The sequence below is a fragment of the Cupressus sempervirens genome, chromosome 1 (assembly GCF_028749045.1).
Source record: "Cupressus sempervirens isolate cs-2001-9-10 chromosome 1, ASM2874904v1, whole genome shotgun sequence".
Taxonomy (NCBI): Eukaryota; Viridiplantae; Streptophyta; class Pinopsida; order Cupressales; family Cupressaceae; genus Cupressus; species Cupressus sempervirens.
The window spans coordinates 545,076,432-545,092,887 of NC_143118.1; the positions used below are offsets into that span (position 1 = coordinate 545,076,432).

The 16,456-nt window shown below is 38.2% G+C and overlaps 1 protein-coding gene across 2 annotated transcripts in view; it reads right to left on the reverse strand.

The window, feature by feature from the left end:
- PDE318 (P-loop containing nucleoside triphosphate hydrolases superfamily protein) overlaps positions 1-16,456 on the reverse strand; it is a 201,633-nt gene that overhangs the window by 16,050 nt on the left and 169,127 nt on the right. For both annotated transcript variants that reach the window (XM_089830202.1, XM_089830198.1), the window contains exon 11: positions 16,308-16,344. In XM_089830202.1, coding sequence (XP_089686328.1) covers positions 16,308-16,344 — 37 coding nt within the window. The remainder of the gene's footprint in view (positions 1-16,307; positions 16,345-16,456) is intronic.

The window sequence follows — 16,456 nt, forward strand, 5'->3', positions numbered from 1 at the left end:
GGGAGGACCTTTTCCAGCATGTCATACCGTTGAAGGAAAATGTAAAACCTTTTAGGCAAAAACAGAGGCCAATCAATCCTACCCTTGCCCCAAAAATGCAGGAAGAATTGACAAAACTGAGAGATGGTGGAATAATCAAACCAATTAGGCATTCCACTTGGGTTTCAAACCTTGTTCCTGTGAGAAAAAAGAATGGAGATATTAGGCTTTGTGTGGATTTTAGAAATCTAAACATTGCATCTCTAAAAGATAACTATGGCTTACCTAATATGGAAGCCATGTTACAACAAGTGACCGACTCTGAATTGATGTCAATGATGGATGGCTTTTCTGGATATAATCAAGTTCTGGTAAAAGAAAGTGAACAGTTCAAAACAGCTTTCACAACCCCTTGGGGAACATATGTGTATGTGAGGATGCCTTTTGGCTTGATTAATGCAGGAGCTACTTTCCAAAGAGCCATGGATGTAGCATTTCATGAGTATATTGACAAATTTATGGTTGTGTACCAGAATGATCTTACAGCGTATTCTAACAAGGCTGAAGATCACTGCAAACACTTGGAAAAAAATTTTATAAAAGCCCTGGAATATGGGGTATCTCTAAACCCAAAGAAATGCTCATTTGGGGTCACAGAAGGAAAGTTATTAGGACACAGTGTGTCTAAGGATGGGGTAAAAATAGACCCAGAAAGGGTAATAGCTATTGATAAAGTCCCCAAACCTAAAAATGTGAAAGGTATACAGTCCTTTTTTGGCCAGGTTAATTTTCTGAGGAGGTTTGTTACCAATTTCGCTGAAATTAGTAGACCCATTTCAAAAATGCTCAATAAAGGAGCTGTTATAGATTGGAATGGTGAACCTTCACAGGCATTCCAGGATATAAAAACTGCAATAAAAAATGCTCCAGTATTGAGAACCCCAAATTATGCAAAACCCATGCATATTTTTTCTTTTGCATCATTCCATACTGTAGCTGCAGTTTTATTACAAAAAAATCAAGAAGGGTATGAGCAGCCTATTGCCTTTTTTAGCAAATCCCTGCAGCATGCTGAGCTGAAGTATGAAATAAATGAAAAACAAGCATATGCTTTGGTAAAGGCTGTAAAAGCATTCAGAAGTTATTTGGTAGGTGCTATTATTATTGCTTTTGTACCTAGTGCTGCAGTTAAAGATATATTCTCTCAGCAGGAAGTGTCAGGAAAGAGATGTAGATGGATCAATAGAATCCAAGAATTTAACATTGATATGCAGATAACTAAGTTAGTAAGAGGTCAAGGTTTGGCCAGACTCATGGCCGAAACTAACCTAGAAGCTAATCAGATAAACCTGGTAAATGATGATTTCAGAGCTGACTTCTGCGACATGGACCAGTGTGACTGGTACACCAATGTTATACATTACTTGCAACATATGGAAGTTCCTCCCCATCTGCATGATAATGAAAAAAGGAATATTAAATTGCAAGCCATCAGGTATGTAATTATTCAAAATAACTTATGGTGGAGAAACTTTGAGGGAGTTCTGTTGAAATGTGTTGACAAAGAAAGGGCAAAAGAGATTTTGAAAGAAATGCATGCTGGAGTATGTGGAGGACATTACATGGCCAAAACTACTGCGCACAAGATAATGAGGGCTGGTTTCTGGTGGCCTGCTTTGTTCAAAGATGCTCAAGTTATGGTTAAGAAATGTGATCCTTGTCAGAGATTTGCTGGAAAGCTGAAATTCTCTGGAAATACTCCACTGAAGCCAGTTGAAACTCAAGCACCTTTTCAACAATGGGGTCTGGACTTCATAGGAGAAATCTTTCCCAAGTCCAGCACTGGCTATTCTTGGATTCTGGTTGCTACTGACTACTTTACAAAATGGGTAGAGGCTATCCCTACCAGAAATGCAACAAGTAAAGTGGTAAATAATTTCCTATTGAATAATATCATTTCCAGATTTGGATGTCCACAGAAAGTTGTCACAGATAATGCTATGTGTTTTAGGTCTGAGGAATTCATCAAGTTTTGTGATAAATATGGAATGACAAGAACATCATCTGCTCCATATCATCCACAAGGGAATGGACAAGCTGAGTCCACATATAAAAGCCTGTTGAAAATCATTAAGAGAACCTTGAACAATAATAAAAGGGCTTGGGATTCCAAGTTACAGTTGGCAATATGGGCTGACAGAGTAACTGTAAAGAAGGCAATTGGGGTGGCTCCATTTGATTTAGTGTATGGAATTCAAGCTAGAATGCCCCAAAACAACTTGATGGGATTATACAATTACATCCAGTCATATGATGAAGATACTACTGATGAAATGAAAGAAAGAATGGATGAATTGGTAGGATTGACCGAAGCCAGAAGAGAAGCATCTCTCAGGAATCAAAAGTTGCAGTTACAAGTCAAAACACTATATGATAAAAGAACTGTAAACAAGAAATTTGAAAAAGGAGACCTAGTCTTAATGTGGAACGCCAGAATTGAAGATAAAGGAAAACATGGCAAATTTGATCCCATTTGGTTAGGCCCATATCTCATTGAGAATGCTTGGGGTAAAGATTCTTACATAATCAAAGATATATTTGATAATATTCTTGAATTGCCAGTTCATGGACAGTTCTTGAAGAGGTATTTTTCTTGAAAAAATATTTTTTTTCCATGAACAATAGTTTTAGGGTTTCCTGCCATCCTGTTTTCTGTAAATCCTTGTACAGTCTGGGTTTTTTGTTTTTGTGTGTTGCTCTGTGCTCTCTGAAGAAGTTGTCACTTTACCGGATGTGTGGTCTGCTCTCCCATAGATTCTGAATCCTTGCATAGACTCAAGTAGTATATCATCCCCAGACAGAGCCACTGTTGGTCTGACTTTTTGTGTAGTAAAAATTTTCAGTTAAATCATAGAAAAGTCAAATGTTCTATGCCTAAGTGAAGCATAGGGTTTTGCATAAACCATCCATAAGAAATAATTGCCATATAAACCCTATATCATCTCTATTCATAAATTGTCGGGCGCAAAATTTTGAATTTTCAATAGAGATGAATATGCTGTCATATTCCTTTTCCTTTCTCCCGGGTTACCTTTCTTCCTATTTGTCCCAACCGTCGGATCCGATTAGATCTACCGTTGGCGTTACCTCGCTATGAAGAGTTGCATGCTCATTAAGTATAGCGAGATAACGAGTATTGAGTATTTTAAGCGGTGGGACCATAAAGTGAAGATGCGGCGATCGGAGATTTGCTTATTAAATGTTTTATTGTGCAGGTACACTTTGCAATTCACCATCCAAAAAAGGATAGGGACCCACTAGAATATCTGACATCAGAGCCGAAATGTTGGTTTTTCAGGACGTTCCGCCACCTCGCTATCGGAAAATTCAGACACTTCACCGTTAGCGAAGTAGCGAGGCCACGTGAAAATCTGAAAATAATGACATTGCATCTTGCTTGTATCATAATTACACCAGGTGGCATGACCAGTCATAAATACCGTTGTCAGAATCAGTTTTAATTAACAGAAGTAATTACTGGATAACCCTTGCATTTTCCGGCACGGAATCCTTTTAAGTGCCGGAGCTCGCTACCTCGCTATCGGAAAATTCAGGTGCTTCACCGTTAGCGAGTTAGCGAGGCCCCGTGAAATGGTAAAAGATCGGCAAGATCTTTGATGACGTGGAATGACAGGTAACTATGATAAATTTTGACATGTGCCAACTATGCAGAGATCCGATTCTCATTAATACCTATCTGACTGAATGTACAAAAAAATCTTGAACGTCAGTTTGAAGTGGATCAACGGAGCTCGCTACCTCGCTATGACAAGTTGCATGCTTGTTAAGCCATGCGACATAGCAAATATAAATCGGGAGATCTTGTGTTTTTTTCTTCACCTTTGATTTGGTAAGTGATCAACAGCTGTCGTTTCCTCGCTATGAAGAGTTGCAAGGGAGATAATTATAGCGACATAGCGAGTTGGGCCCGCCACCTTCTTTCTTAAGAAGCCCTATAGCGTATCTTTCGATCATTTCTTGATCTAATCAACGATTGTCGCCGCTTCGCCATGGCAAGATGCTTGTTCTTTATGCATAACGAAGTAGCGACATGCTGACACGTGTTCTCCGTCGTCAGTGGGTCCAAATATAAGCGCCATCAAAAGAAAGAATTCTGTACGTGGCAAGTTCTCATTGGGTAAAATAACTGACATGGCAAAAATAACTCCTAGTTGTTCTCTCTGTACCGCGTGATCGTAGGATTTTTGAAGATCGACGGCGCAGTTTTAAATGCAAAATGTAGTGCCACTCTGTATTAATTAGACAAGAAAGCTTCGTCCGTGAGGAAAAACAGAGTATAATACAAAGAGATTTCATCAGTTTCATTTCACGCGAGAAAAGATTTGGAGCCATTCTTGTGCAGAAGCCATTACTGAAAGAAAAGCGTGCCAAGGTTTGATAAAAAATTGTCAAGTTGTCTGTTCGCGGAAAATTTGCAGGAATACAGAGGAGAATTGAGACAGAATTCAAGTAAGTAAAACTACCATCATCTTCGTGAGCTTTTAAGTTTTAAAAAGATAGCCCAAGATGCCTCCGAAGAAGGGATTTACAGGTGCAATAAACTACCTGGATAGAAATGTGCATGATGATTTGCTTGAATTACTTCCTGAGTCTACTGTAGAAACGGTGCAAGTTAAGAGGTTAACCTCACTGAACCCTAGGCTAAGGATAGCTGATGGATTGTATGATAAGGGTAATTGGGTCCGGGATGCTCAAACTTCTCAAACTGGTTTGAGTTTATTCAAAAAATGGTTTGCGAAAAGGAAGTTATATGCCCCAAATATATGGAATTTTGATCTTGGGAAGCTTGTTGTCCCCAGCGTGTTTATGGATTTTGACCTGCTTGAAGCTATAGCAAAAAACTATGACCAAGCCACTAAGGTAGTGAGAAGAATGGATGGTGAGGCTTTAGTTACCATCAGTCCCGAGGAGATTAGGAAGGTTTTCAGTCTGGGACCTCTCACCATGTATCATTTGCCCATTAATTTGATAGATTTAGAAAAAGAATATATATCCAAGAGGGATGTAGTTAGACAGGGTGCACTGAAAGACCACATAGGCCGGATTGGAGGCCTCCCAACCATAACATCATCTTCCAAAGAACCATTCAAGAAATCATGTTTTAATGCCAGGGCAGTAGAGATATATAGGACCCTGTGCAGAGTCTTCGGAGAGGGCGAAGAAGATTTTATTCCAGTGAGCTTCATGTATATGATCACCCAAATCTCCTCTTTTGGTGTGGAAATAATTTTTGATTTTGCATCTTACTTGGCAAATGAGATTCACCAGGGATTGGTGGGGATTGCAAAGGGCAAGGTGGAAAAGGTTTGGGGTCAGTACTCCTTATTGATGCATATGTTTCTTTTTAAAGGGGCCACTTATTTTGGTAAAGAAATGGTTTTAAATAGAGAACAAGAGGGGGAGGCACTGCCAATCCAATTATGGAGTGCAGACATGACCTGGGAAGCAGAAAATGCTAGCTTAGTTAGATTTGATACGCACTTTGCCTCCAAACTAAGATGCCTTATATTGAGTGATAATCCCAGAATCCCTAAGGCATTAATGCACCTTGTTAGGCCTATGGACAAACCCCATAATCTAAAAGTTTCACATAATTGGGGAGATATTATCCCATATTCAGTATCAACTGTCATCAGGGTCTATGGATTCAAAGGAACACCCCATGTGTTACCCTATCAGGTACCTTTAAAGGTAGGGATAGCTGAATTTTTGTGGCAGTTGGGAGGAGTGGAGGAGACCTTTTTGCACAAAAGGGGGACAGGATCAATTTTTCCTACTTGTACTATAGCCCACCAGTTTGTGATAACTAAAGAAGGGTGGGTCTTTCTCCATAAAATTTTGGATCAATATAAGATGGCAGTGTCTCACTCTCGTTTTTGTGATACAGAAGGTTTCTTTAACTCTGCCCTTAGATTTAGAATCAAGCTTCGTCCAGTTCAGCATGAATTCTATTTTCCTGAAGATATAATAAGAAATGAATATTCTCTCCATGAGCAAGAAATAAAGAAAGAAAAATGGAGAGTCTATTCAAAAGTTTTGGAATTCATTAATTGTTTTGACAAAGATTACAGTCCTCTTAGTAATGATGCAACCAATGCAGATAAAATAAATAAGCTCATGAATACTTTCTCTGAGATAATGGAAGTAATGAATGAGAAGAAACAGCATTTTATTAATTCTTTTCCAGATAAAGCCAGAGAAATTATGAGAAAATTGGGTTTCACCCCCAACATTGGAATAGGTCCACTGGTGGTACGAAAGAAGACAGGATATACTATTGTTCGACAGCAGGTGCCCGTTGTACATAAAGAAAAACAGATAGTTGAATCCACCAGCACTGTCCTGGAAGAAAGACCCCCTGAACCTTCTCCCAAAAGAAGAAGAATAATAAGGGAGGAAGAATCCCCTGATGAAAGTTACTCACCTTCTCAAACCCCAATAAGAATTGAGGAAGAACAGCTCACCAATGAGCAATTCGAACAAATGGGGTCACAAGGAGAAATTTTTGTTACACAAGCAGAAATTGATGAAGGGAACCCCCAGGAACCCCCTGTGCCAAGTTTTGAATTAACTATAGCAGATTTCAGAGGAAGGGAATTGGACCCTGTTTTGGAACAAGTCAGTCAGCATTTTTTGTCTGATAACAATTTTGTAAGATCTAGGGCCTTCCATCAGTTTGCGTGGAGGGTAAACATGCACATTTTTGAGCAAAGATGTAAGAATATGAAAACAGAACATCCAGAAATGGATGAAACCTCCATTCAAAATCAAATAAAGGAACAAATGGTGCAAGAGTTCCAAAATATAACCCCTGATGAGGGAAAACAGATGGTAAAAAATGCTAATGTTTTATTATTGCCCAATTGGGACATTGCTGACGCATTAATTTTTAATTCTGTTTCAAATAATTTAGGACTCCAGGATCCAAATAAAGAGGAATTCTTGGGTACAGCATTCAGCAATGATCAAGCTGCCCTTGTTATGTGGTCCCTGAGAAGAGGATCCAGAACTACTTCATCACAGCCTGATGATTCAGGATTAACAGGGAGTATCATTGTAAAGAGAGTTGCTGATACTTCAAATGTACAGGCAGCCCACATGAATGTGGATTATTCTAAATTTGCCTTGGCTACTGCGGCAAGAGAAGAGAGGGAAATGATTGATATGCATAATAAATATGAAATAGTGGTGGATGGCTATAACCAAGAGGTAAAAAGGAGAATTGAGTTGGAAAACAGGGTATCTCAATTAGAGAAGGTACTTGGAAAGAGGAAAGTGGGAGAATCCAGTACACTGAGAATTGCATATCCTCCACAGTCATCTGTGGGATTAACCCCTATTATTGAGATACCTGACACCCCTGAAAGACCCCAATTCTATACTGCAGAGGAATTTGAAGGAGAAAAAACCAAATTACATGAGTGGCAGATAGAATTTAGAAATCAGCAGGAAGAGAAATGGAGACAGGGTGTGACATATTTGAGGGACAAAATACAATGGTCAACTTTTTATGATCAGTTGACAAGGATTGTAACCCTCATGGATGAGTTGAATAAAGAAAAGGATGGACTAGATTCTCTTGCACAGAAATGGAGACAGAGAAACAATGATGTTACAATTATTTGTATATCTACAGTCCAAATGCCTTATCATCAGGTTGAAAGGATTTTTGATTTATTGAATCAATTAGATAATTTTGAGAATAAAAGAGATTCTTTACGGAGAAAATTGATACTCTGCTTTTCAAAATATCTTGCTGAAAAATTCACCCTATTTCCTTGTGCTTTAGAATCTGTTGATACAGTAAAGGAAAAAGAAAAATGGAAAAAGGAAATGGATGAATTATTTGATAACAGAATAACAAACATCATCAGTGAGACTGGCCATTGGTTTTGGGCAAAGACAAATGAGGAGCTGGTAAAAGTACAATTATATTATGCTGATATGAGAAAAGAATTCGATGATTTAGAGGAAAATGCCAATTCTTTAATAAAGATACAAAGAGAAACCCTAAGTTTTGATTGGCCAAACGATGATACTTTTAATAGATGGAAAAATCAGTTTAGTGAACAGATGTCAGGAGACGAGGACGAAGAAGATGTAAGAGTAATAGTTACTTTTGTAATCAGCAATGATGACATAGAAAATCCCCAGGTTAAAGTGAGTTTGCAGGTAACAGAAGATGATACATCACTTACAGACCTTATGGGTATGTACTCTGAAGATGAAGAATGATTGTGAGATCAGATCACAACAACCAAGAAGCATAACAAAAAGGGACCCGCCAAGAATTGTTGTTGTAATTAACTTTTCTGTTATTTTTGTTTTTGTCTTTCTAAAGAAGGACACCTGTCACCTTCTTTAGCCTGAAGCTTGTTGCATCTCACACTATTTAAGTGATATCCCAAGGCTAAAGAATGGTCCGAATTCTGTTTTTACTAAGTATTGTGCTTAGTTCTGTTTTTGGTCCAAACATTTTGAGAAGGAAATTTGTAGTATACTTTTCTGTCAAAATTTCTGAGATATAGATGAATGTAGAAAGAACTGTGCTTCTTCTCTGAAGGTCTTTCTGGGTCTATTGTAAAGGATATACCATTTTCAAAGGAAATGAATACAAATTATGAACTGTCCCCATATCTGTTCTTTTCTGGATTTTGTCTCCTTTTAAATACTTAGCTACCTTGATGTTGTGTGAGTAAAAGCTTATGCAATTGATTGCAATATAGTAAGGTTGTACATCCATTTGTTATTGCTGTTAATTCAATGGATTAAATAAAGGCTCTGATGAATGTGATGAGGTTTCTTAGGTGTTAAAAAGGATTTTTGAATGATAAATTCTGGTAAGAATTGCTGATAAGAATTTGTTGCAAAGCAACAAATTAGATCTAAGAATTTACTTGACTCTGAATCCCCAATGGATTAGGCACTGATCGAAAGTATTTCAGCCAAAAGAGAAGTATATTATGACTGGTTTTTTCAAAGTACATCATAAAATCAATTTTTACTTATATTTCCTGTAAGATGTTCAAAGTTGGCCAGCACTTGCCTGCATGGATTGTTTTAGCTTCGTTTAGCCATTGCTGTTGGAAACATCTGCAGAGCTATAGAAGATTTCTTGGCCATATCTGTTCAAGGGATGTGTTTATCAATTCGGTAAGATTTACGTATATGTTTGAGGATTTAGAGATGAGAATCAAAATGAAACTAAGAATAATTCTCATACAATTGTTCCATCTTTGAACCATCCCCGGGTACACCCGCCCTGATTTTTACAGAGCCAAAAGAGTAGAAAACCGTCTAAGGTTTTGTTGGAGTTGGGTCCTAGTACTTTGCATATGCAAGTGATAATGAGAATTGGCTATTCTTTAGGTTGTGTATGTACTGATATCTAGGTATTAAGCCTTTTGTCGCCTAGTAGTTTTAGCACTGTTAACATCATAACAAAACACCAACAACATCGATGATGATGCCATGCTCCGCACCTTCTTTATAGCATCCGAAAGGGTGGCAGGATTGAAACCTTTTACCCAACCCCTCAGTGGTTCTATCAGTTCATCCATGAAGAGCACTATTCGTCTACTTTCGGAAATGTTCTTGACCAAAACAGAGTTTCTAAAATTCTGTGATGTACTGGTTGACCCCATCTCGTTTGCCTCAGTTCTACCAACTCTTTAAAATTAAGTTTCGGATCTTTACCATCAAATTGACCTATCAATCTTTTAGTGAATTCCGCATAAGTATTTATTTGGTCATGCCCTAGTGAGATGGTGTCATGATGCCACAATTCATGTGTCACTCCCTCCAAGTGTAGTGCTGCAAATTTGATTGCTTCTTCTTCTAGCATTGGATTAAGTTGGAAGTAAGTATTGGCCTTCATTAACCATGCTTCGAGTAGATATCGATCCGGATCCATCAAATGGTGATAGATTTACCTTAACTTTCTTCTGAGATCACCGTTAAAATATCCTTGGTTTCCACCTCCAGAATATCTCATTCTCAGTGCTACGTAATCTTTGTAGGATATATCCTCCTCCATTTTTGCATTCTTCCAGTCTTCTCTCAACTATTCTTAAACTTCCTCAAAGGTTATCTAATTTCCTTTGTGTGGTGCTTCCGTTTGTGGAGGGAAAAATGACATTCAAGGTCGAGAGCGTGTTGGATGAGTGTTTGCCTTACCTGACACCGAGTCTGTGCTCTAACCATTTTGTTCACCGAATATTTTATTGTCTGCCAATTCCCTAAGATTTTCTTCCATAAGTCACTGAGTATCATTGATTTATGCCTAATTCTTCGAAAGATCTCTTTGTAGCGCCATGAGTTTGGCAGCAGTGGGTTCTTGTTCTGCCATTCTATCAACGAAATGGGAGTGGGATCTTCTTCTCTTCCGGCTATAAGCTCTCATTCATTGTCCACAGGCTGGCAGGATCTTTGGCTCTGATATCACTGTAATGTTCCAACTATGAATTAGTTGTCGTATGGTGGCCTAAGAAGCATGGTGCACGGTCTTGGAGGAGAATATGGAGGGTTTGTAATGTTTGACTTTACGGTAGGGGCAAATACGGTGGATCAATGCTTTCTAGGAAGTTCATATGGTGATATGGAAGTTGTACGGTGTGAGGGTAGAGTTGACTACCATACGGTATGGTCATATGGTAAGTGGAGGGGCAATCGTATGGTGTGAGGGTGGAGTTGACTACCATACGGTATGGTCATACGGTAAGTGGAGGGGCAGTTGTACGGCTATGAAGATGACTAGGTCTTATGGTGTAGAGATGTCCAAGCCATACAGTATGTGTTGTTAAGCCACAGGATTCACAGGGTCCGTATGGTGAGTGCAGAATGAGTTACGAGCTAGATGCAAGAACATATATTCGCCAAATACCTCAAGTAATGCCAGTGCAAATGGTTCAATCCAATTCCAATGATATATATAGATGAATCTGTAATAGAGATGGTGCACAGATTTGCCAGATCCAAGCAAGTAATGCAGAAACAGAATAGGGTGAGGGATGAATCCCACTGAAACCGAAATAGCCAAATAGGGAAGATCTTTCACTTCCGAAACGGTGAACAATACTGAACTCCAATAGGAATTCGCAATACAAAGAAATAATCCAGATCGCATACCAACTAAAATCTTATAGCATCCTACTCAATCATCCAATGCAATGCCAAAATATGTGTCAAGTTTATGAATACAAGCTTGAGTTGTCACTCTACCATTGCCATCAAACTGCTCTAGAGTCATCTTACCGGTCACTTCTCATAAATCGGTCTGTTTAGGCCAGATATCAGGGAAAAGGCCTACCTCTAAAACGCTCTCACTTCTGAATCAAGAATCTATCAAAATTCAGGTTCTGCTTGATTACTTGCAGCAAAGCATTTCACTCAGCAAACTATACTACTGTGTCATCCACAAAAGGTGTGGCCTTAGTCTTAGTATGGATTGCATCTGTCTCAAGTCTCAAAAACATAGGCCTTTTGTGGCCTATCCTAAGTACCAATCCTACCAGCTATCCTTACTTGGTCCTCTACTCTAATTTTGTCGTTATCTCTAGACTTTTCATCCACTCGGGACCTATGTGAACTGAGGAAAGCATCATGAGAACCTATCTCCCTACTCCGATCTCTAGGAAGTGAAATACACTAGAACGTGTTAGAAAGCTACTGCAACACCTTGACAACATGTTGCCGACCATGTGGAAAATCCCTAAATGTCTCTCAGGCCTCTCTATGAACCTTAGAACCAGTCCCAACATCTCTATACCCTGTATCAGTAGAACCTCCCAGACTATCAAAATCTTGTCGCCCATAGTACCAAATTGTATCTCAGGTCCGCCATCACCAAGTAGGGATGTGCAACCTTTGCAAATATAATGTCTACCGCAAATGAATCTCTAATTCATAATGGATTAAAGTCAAACCTCTGAATAATGCAGTGATCACTGTCACTGAGCCCAATTCCTTGCATGCTGGCAGGAAACTCCTCTGATACCACGTAAAGAGCCCAAGCTAGTTCTAACTTGAATTCTAGCGGTTTGACATTTTGTCAAACACTTATCATGCAAGCTCTGATACCACTGTGATGAGCCGAATTGGCTCCCTCTATTAAATATATGATTCTCCAAAAAAATTGAACATAATACTAAAATATGCAAATAGACTTTTCACAAATAGCTATGTCGTCTATCAAATTTTAGATTAATTTGGCAATTAGAATCTTGGAAATTTATTTATTCCAATTTCATTCAACTACGTTTTGCATGCACAACTCAACTAAATGCAATACTAGTATAATGATAAATCACAATGGGCAATTCTCACTATCCATAATGCCAACAATCACTATATGATTGGACTTGTAATTAATGATTTGTAGACTATTTGCTTAACAAAGTGAAATTTACAACTAACCATGGAGTGAATCTGGAATGTTCATTGCCATTCCAACTCCCTGAATTATGTGATTTATTGCAATTATTATCTACTGCTTCAACAACTAAGACATGGAATTACAATAATGCATTAAAAAACCTAAACATCTCTATGCTTGAGTTGCAGCAGGAACATGACATTTCCTTCACCCGATTTGCTTGCTGAATATCCCACGCGATTGCTAGATGGTGCCCAATGATACATATCAATCACACACATACAGCCTGCGTTTGAGACAAGAAACCACACCCAACAGTAGCATCATAATTCAGTGACAATCCCCATCTGTTTGTCCCAGCAATGACAAGAACCGACACCAATACTGGAGTATAATGCAAGAAAAAATCCCCCTAGCTTGGATTGCTAATACCAAACATGTCGAGGTGATAGCAGATGACCCAAAAACGCAGATCAAAATACAGAGAAAATACTGCCCAATAACAGATGCTCACTTATGATCATTTATGCCGACGCTTGGAATTAAGGTGCCCTAATTCTAAAGCTAACAATGCTCAGATTTCACAATACCCTAGCACCAAATGACTAAAATCCTGGATGCTAAAATTTTCAAATGATTGATATCAAATTTCAAATTTAAAACATGCGCTGTTACAAACACTGGACACCAACAATGAGAATGAAATCCAAAGATTGGAAAACTCCGAATTGCAGATGAAATATATTTTAAACTCAAACAGAACAAAGTCTTCCAAACCACAGTAATCACATAAATGGAAGACACAAACAGATTTCCCAAATTCCAATATTAAATTTCTCAGCACACAATTGCTTCTCAGCCACAGACAACAACAGTAAGAGAATCAAACTTAATCAGATTGCAAAACAAATCAATACCACTATACCTTAGTAGTCGATTGATGCACATACTCAATCAATAATCAAAAATCAATAGACAATAGGATAATCTATTTGATCTAATTCTTGTAAATAAATAACTTTCTAACACATGGCTTCATGAAGACACTTTTCACTTAAGAGGCTTCACATTCACAATTCCATTTTATAACATGAAAGAAGATAAAGTACTTGTAATAATCAAAGCCTCTTAATAACTTATTAAATATAAAATCCATGAATACCGTAGATGACGACCAACCATCTAAGCCACCATTACAATGCCTACTATAGAAATTACCCAAAATAGACTTACTATAAATAGAAACCCTACCTCAAAGACCCTCAAAACTTATTGTCAGCTCACGAAAATTACCCAAAATAGACTTACTATAAATAGAAAGCCTACCTCAAAGACCCTCAAAACTTATTGTTAGCTCACGAGGGTCACCATGATGAACTGACCTAGCCAACTACAGAACCTACTAAAAATGGGAACATTACAATTGGACTCATGCCCTCCGCATCTTTTTGGGGTCTTTTAGGGAGGGATCACACCAAACCACCAGATTGACAAAGGATGACAGGGTTTTTCGCCTCAACTCCCTTGGGAAGGCGGAATCTAAGACCCACTTTATATTTTGGTGCCCCATCTGCATTGAGATCAGGGGATGATCTCACTGCTTACTCGGAGTGTAGGTCCCTCTCCTCATTCTTCAGCAATATTAGTCAGTGGTGTCTTTCCATCCATCTCCAAGAGACCGCATGGCTTTGCGACCATACTATGGAGTCCTTGTTTCCTTCGCAACAAACCTCTCACCAGCTCACTACCTCTTTCTTATCACTTGGGTTTCCTACCCTGTAATGTCCCCTCTTTAGTTCGACATGGCATTGATCATGGATTTGCCTATTCCAGACTCTCGTAGGCAAATGGTGTGGAAAGAGAGTCAATTCTGCGGATCAGATAGTCATATCTTGCTCTTGAAGAAGTGTTAAGAGGTTATATTTTATCATTATGTGATATTGGGGCCCACATGTTATAATTTTAATTTGAGTTGCACTTTTTATTTTATAAAATTACTTTATTATAAAAAGTGCATTATAATGAGAAATTATAAAGGATGCTTCTAGAAGTTCTAGCAACTTCTTAGAAAAGTGAATAAATAGAGGGCTGGGCCTCTCATTTGGACATGCTTGGATTGGAGAACTCTTCTACTTCTTCATTGTGAAGACATTTGTGGACTTTGGATCTGCAAATTATTTGATCTTTGGGAACGAATCACTCCCTTGGATTGGCGACTTTGAGGGTGTGAAATATCACCTGAATTGTTGCATAATTGGAGTTGGTATTCAGCCATCTCATTGGAGCTTATTGAGAATTCGTTGTTAGGGTTTGTTTTTGGTTGGAATAAGGATTTCAGATTTGCCCTATCATTGGAGAAGCATTTGACAAGAGTTTGAAGACAGAATAAGTGCATTTTCAGAATTGGCAAAGCAGGGTTCAAAACCACATAATTGCTCATATCTCCTCAACCCCTTGGAGTTATTTTTTATGGTTTTACAGGGTTACTACCTAACCCTAGGCGCCCATTTTCCTTGCATTTGGGGGTCCCAAAACCCTAATATTATTTTATTTCAGCAGCCGTACAGGTACGGCCTGGTACGGCCCTGCTAGTTTGGGCAGCAGCAGCAAATTAAGGACAGTTTGGGGGTGCGGTTGGAGGTCTTCATCAACGATCTGCAGCAAAACGTGGTGTTCTTCCATAGTTCTTCAAACCAGGTTCTTGCATTCTGAAATATATGTCAATTTTTGGGTAAATTTGCTGTCATACAGTCATTGTAATAATCAGTCCAGAATTGGTAATAAAATAATTTTAGAATTTATTGCATTGTAATTGAAATATAGTTCAATGGCTTTATATATATTGTAATTCTGTGATTATATTCTGAAAGTATCAAATCTGAAATTACCATATTCTAAATATTGTTACTATTACACGCCAAGTGTTTGACAAAATTCCTAAGTTCAGTTTGAGGGTTTCTGTGGCCTTTATAGAGAGGGTCATTACATACCCGTGGGAATAAGAAGTCTCTCGTCCATACTTCTTTGAGACACACCAGGTTTGTGAGGTCTCGCGGAGGATACACTCAATAGTGTCACCCTCCTTCCAACAGCTCCTCTAGACGGTCTAGGCCACAGCATCAACCCGGCTCGTATCCTTCAATTCTGATCTACTTCTCACCTAAGGAGTATTTAGCCTTTTTTGGCTGCATCCTTTTTCCTTCTTATTTGTTCTTTCCACAAACACTATTTGGTGCTCCCGCTGGAGATTGTTGCCTTGTATGCTCTCCAGTCCCTTAGACATTAATAAGTTTATCTTAACTCCAATAAAATAATTTTACAAATCTATGGTAAAAATTGGATTTAGAGAACTCAATTTGATTCCTGCAAGAGTCAATTAGAGTCCCATGCTGCTTCTGTTGCTTTATTTTTTAATAATTATCTCGAGTTGAATGGTCAAAAGACTAATTTGTTCCCTTTTTGGCAAACATTTTATCATTCCTTTGTCTCATTTTGTTTTAATTAAACTTTGAAGAGTTCTCAATGCCAATATTACTAGAATCGTTGAGCTTCTTGAGCATTATGAGAAAGGGAAAACTTCATATATCACTCCTCAAATTTGTATTGCTTGATACATGATAAAGGCAGAGACCCAAGGTAAAGTGGGCATGGTTAATAAAATACATAGATAATGTGAACAATACACAATTATCCTTGCGTAGATAACTACTAATAATGCCTAGTAGTTACAAGTTATGAATATAAGATATGCCATAACTTGATTCCTTAAATGTTGTGGACACCATTCTATGTTTATAATGGAAGGTTAACAAAATACTTTGAAATATCAAACAAAAATAACTACAAAATATAAGAGCACAATTTTTAACCATACCATCAGATCTCCTTAGCAGTCCTGGTGTATCGGTCACCTGTAATAAACCAAAGATCTTTAAGTTTAAACTACTAAGACAATTAGAGTTCAATTGTGCATATGTATCTCAATAATACTTCAAATACAGCATGCATAACTAAGACAAATAG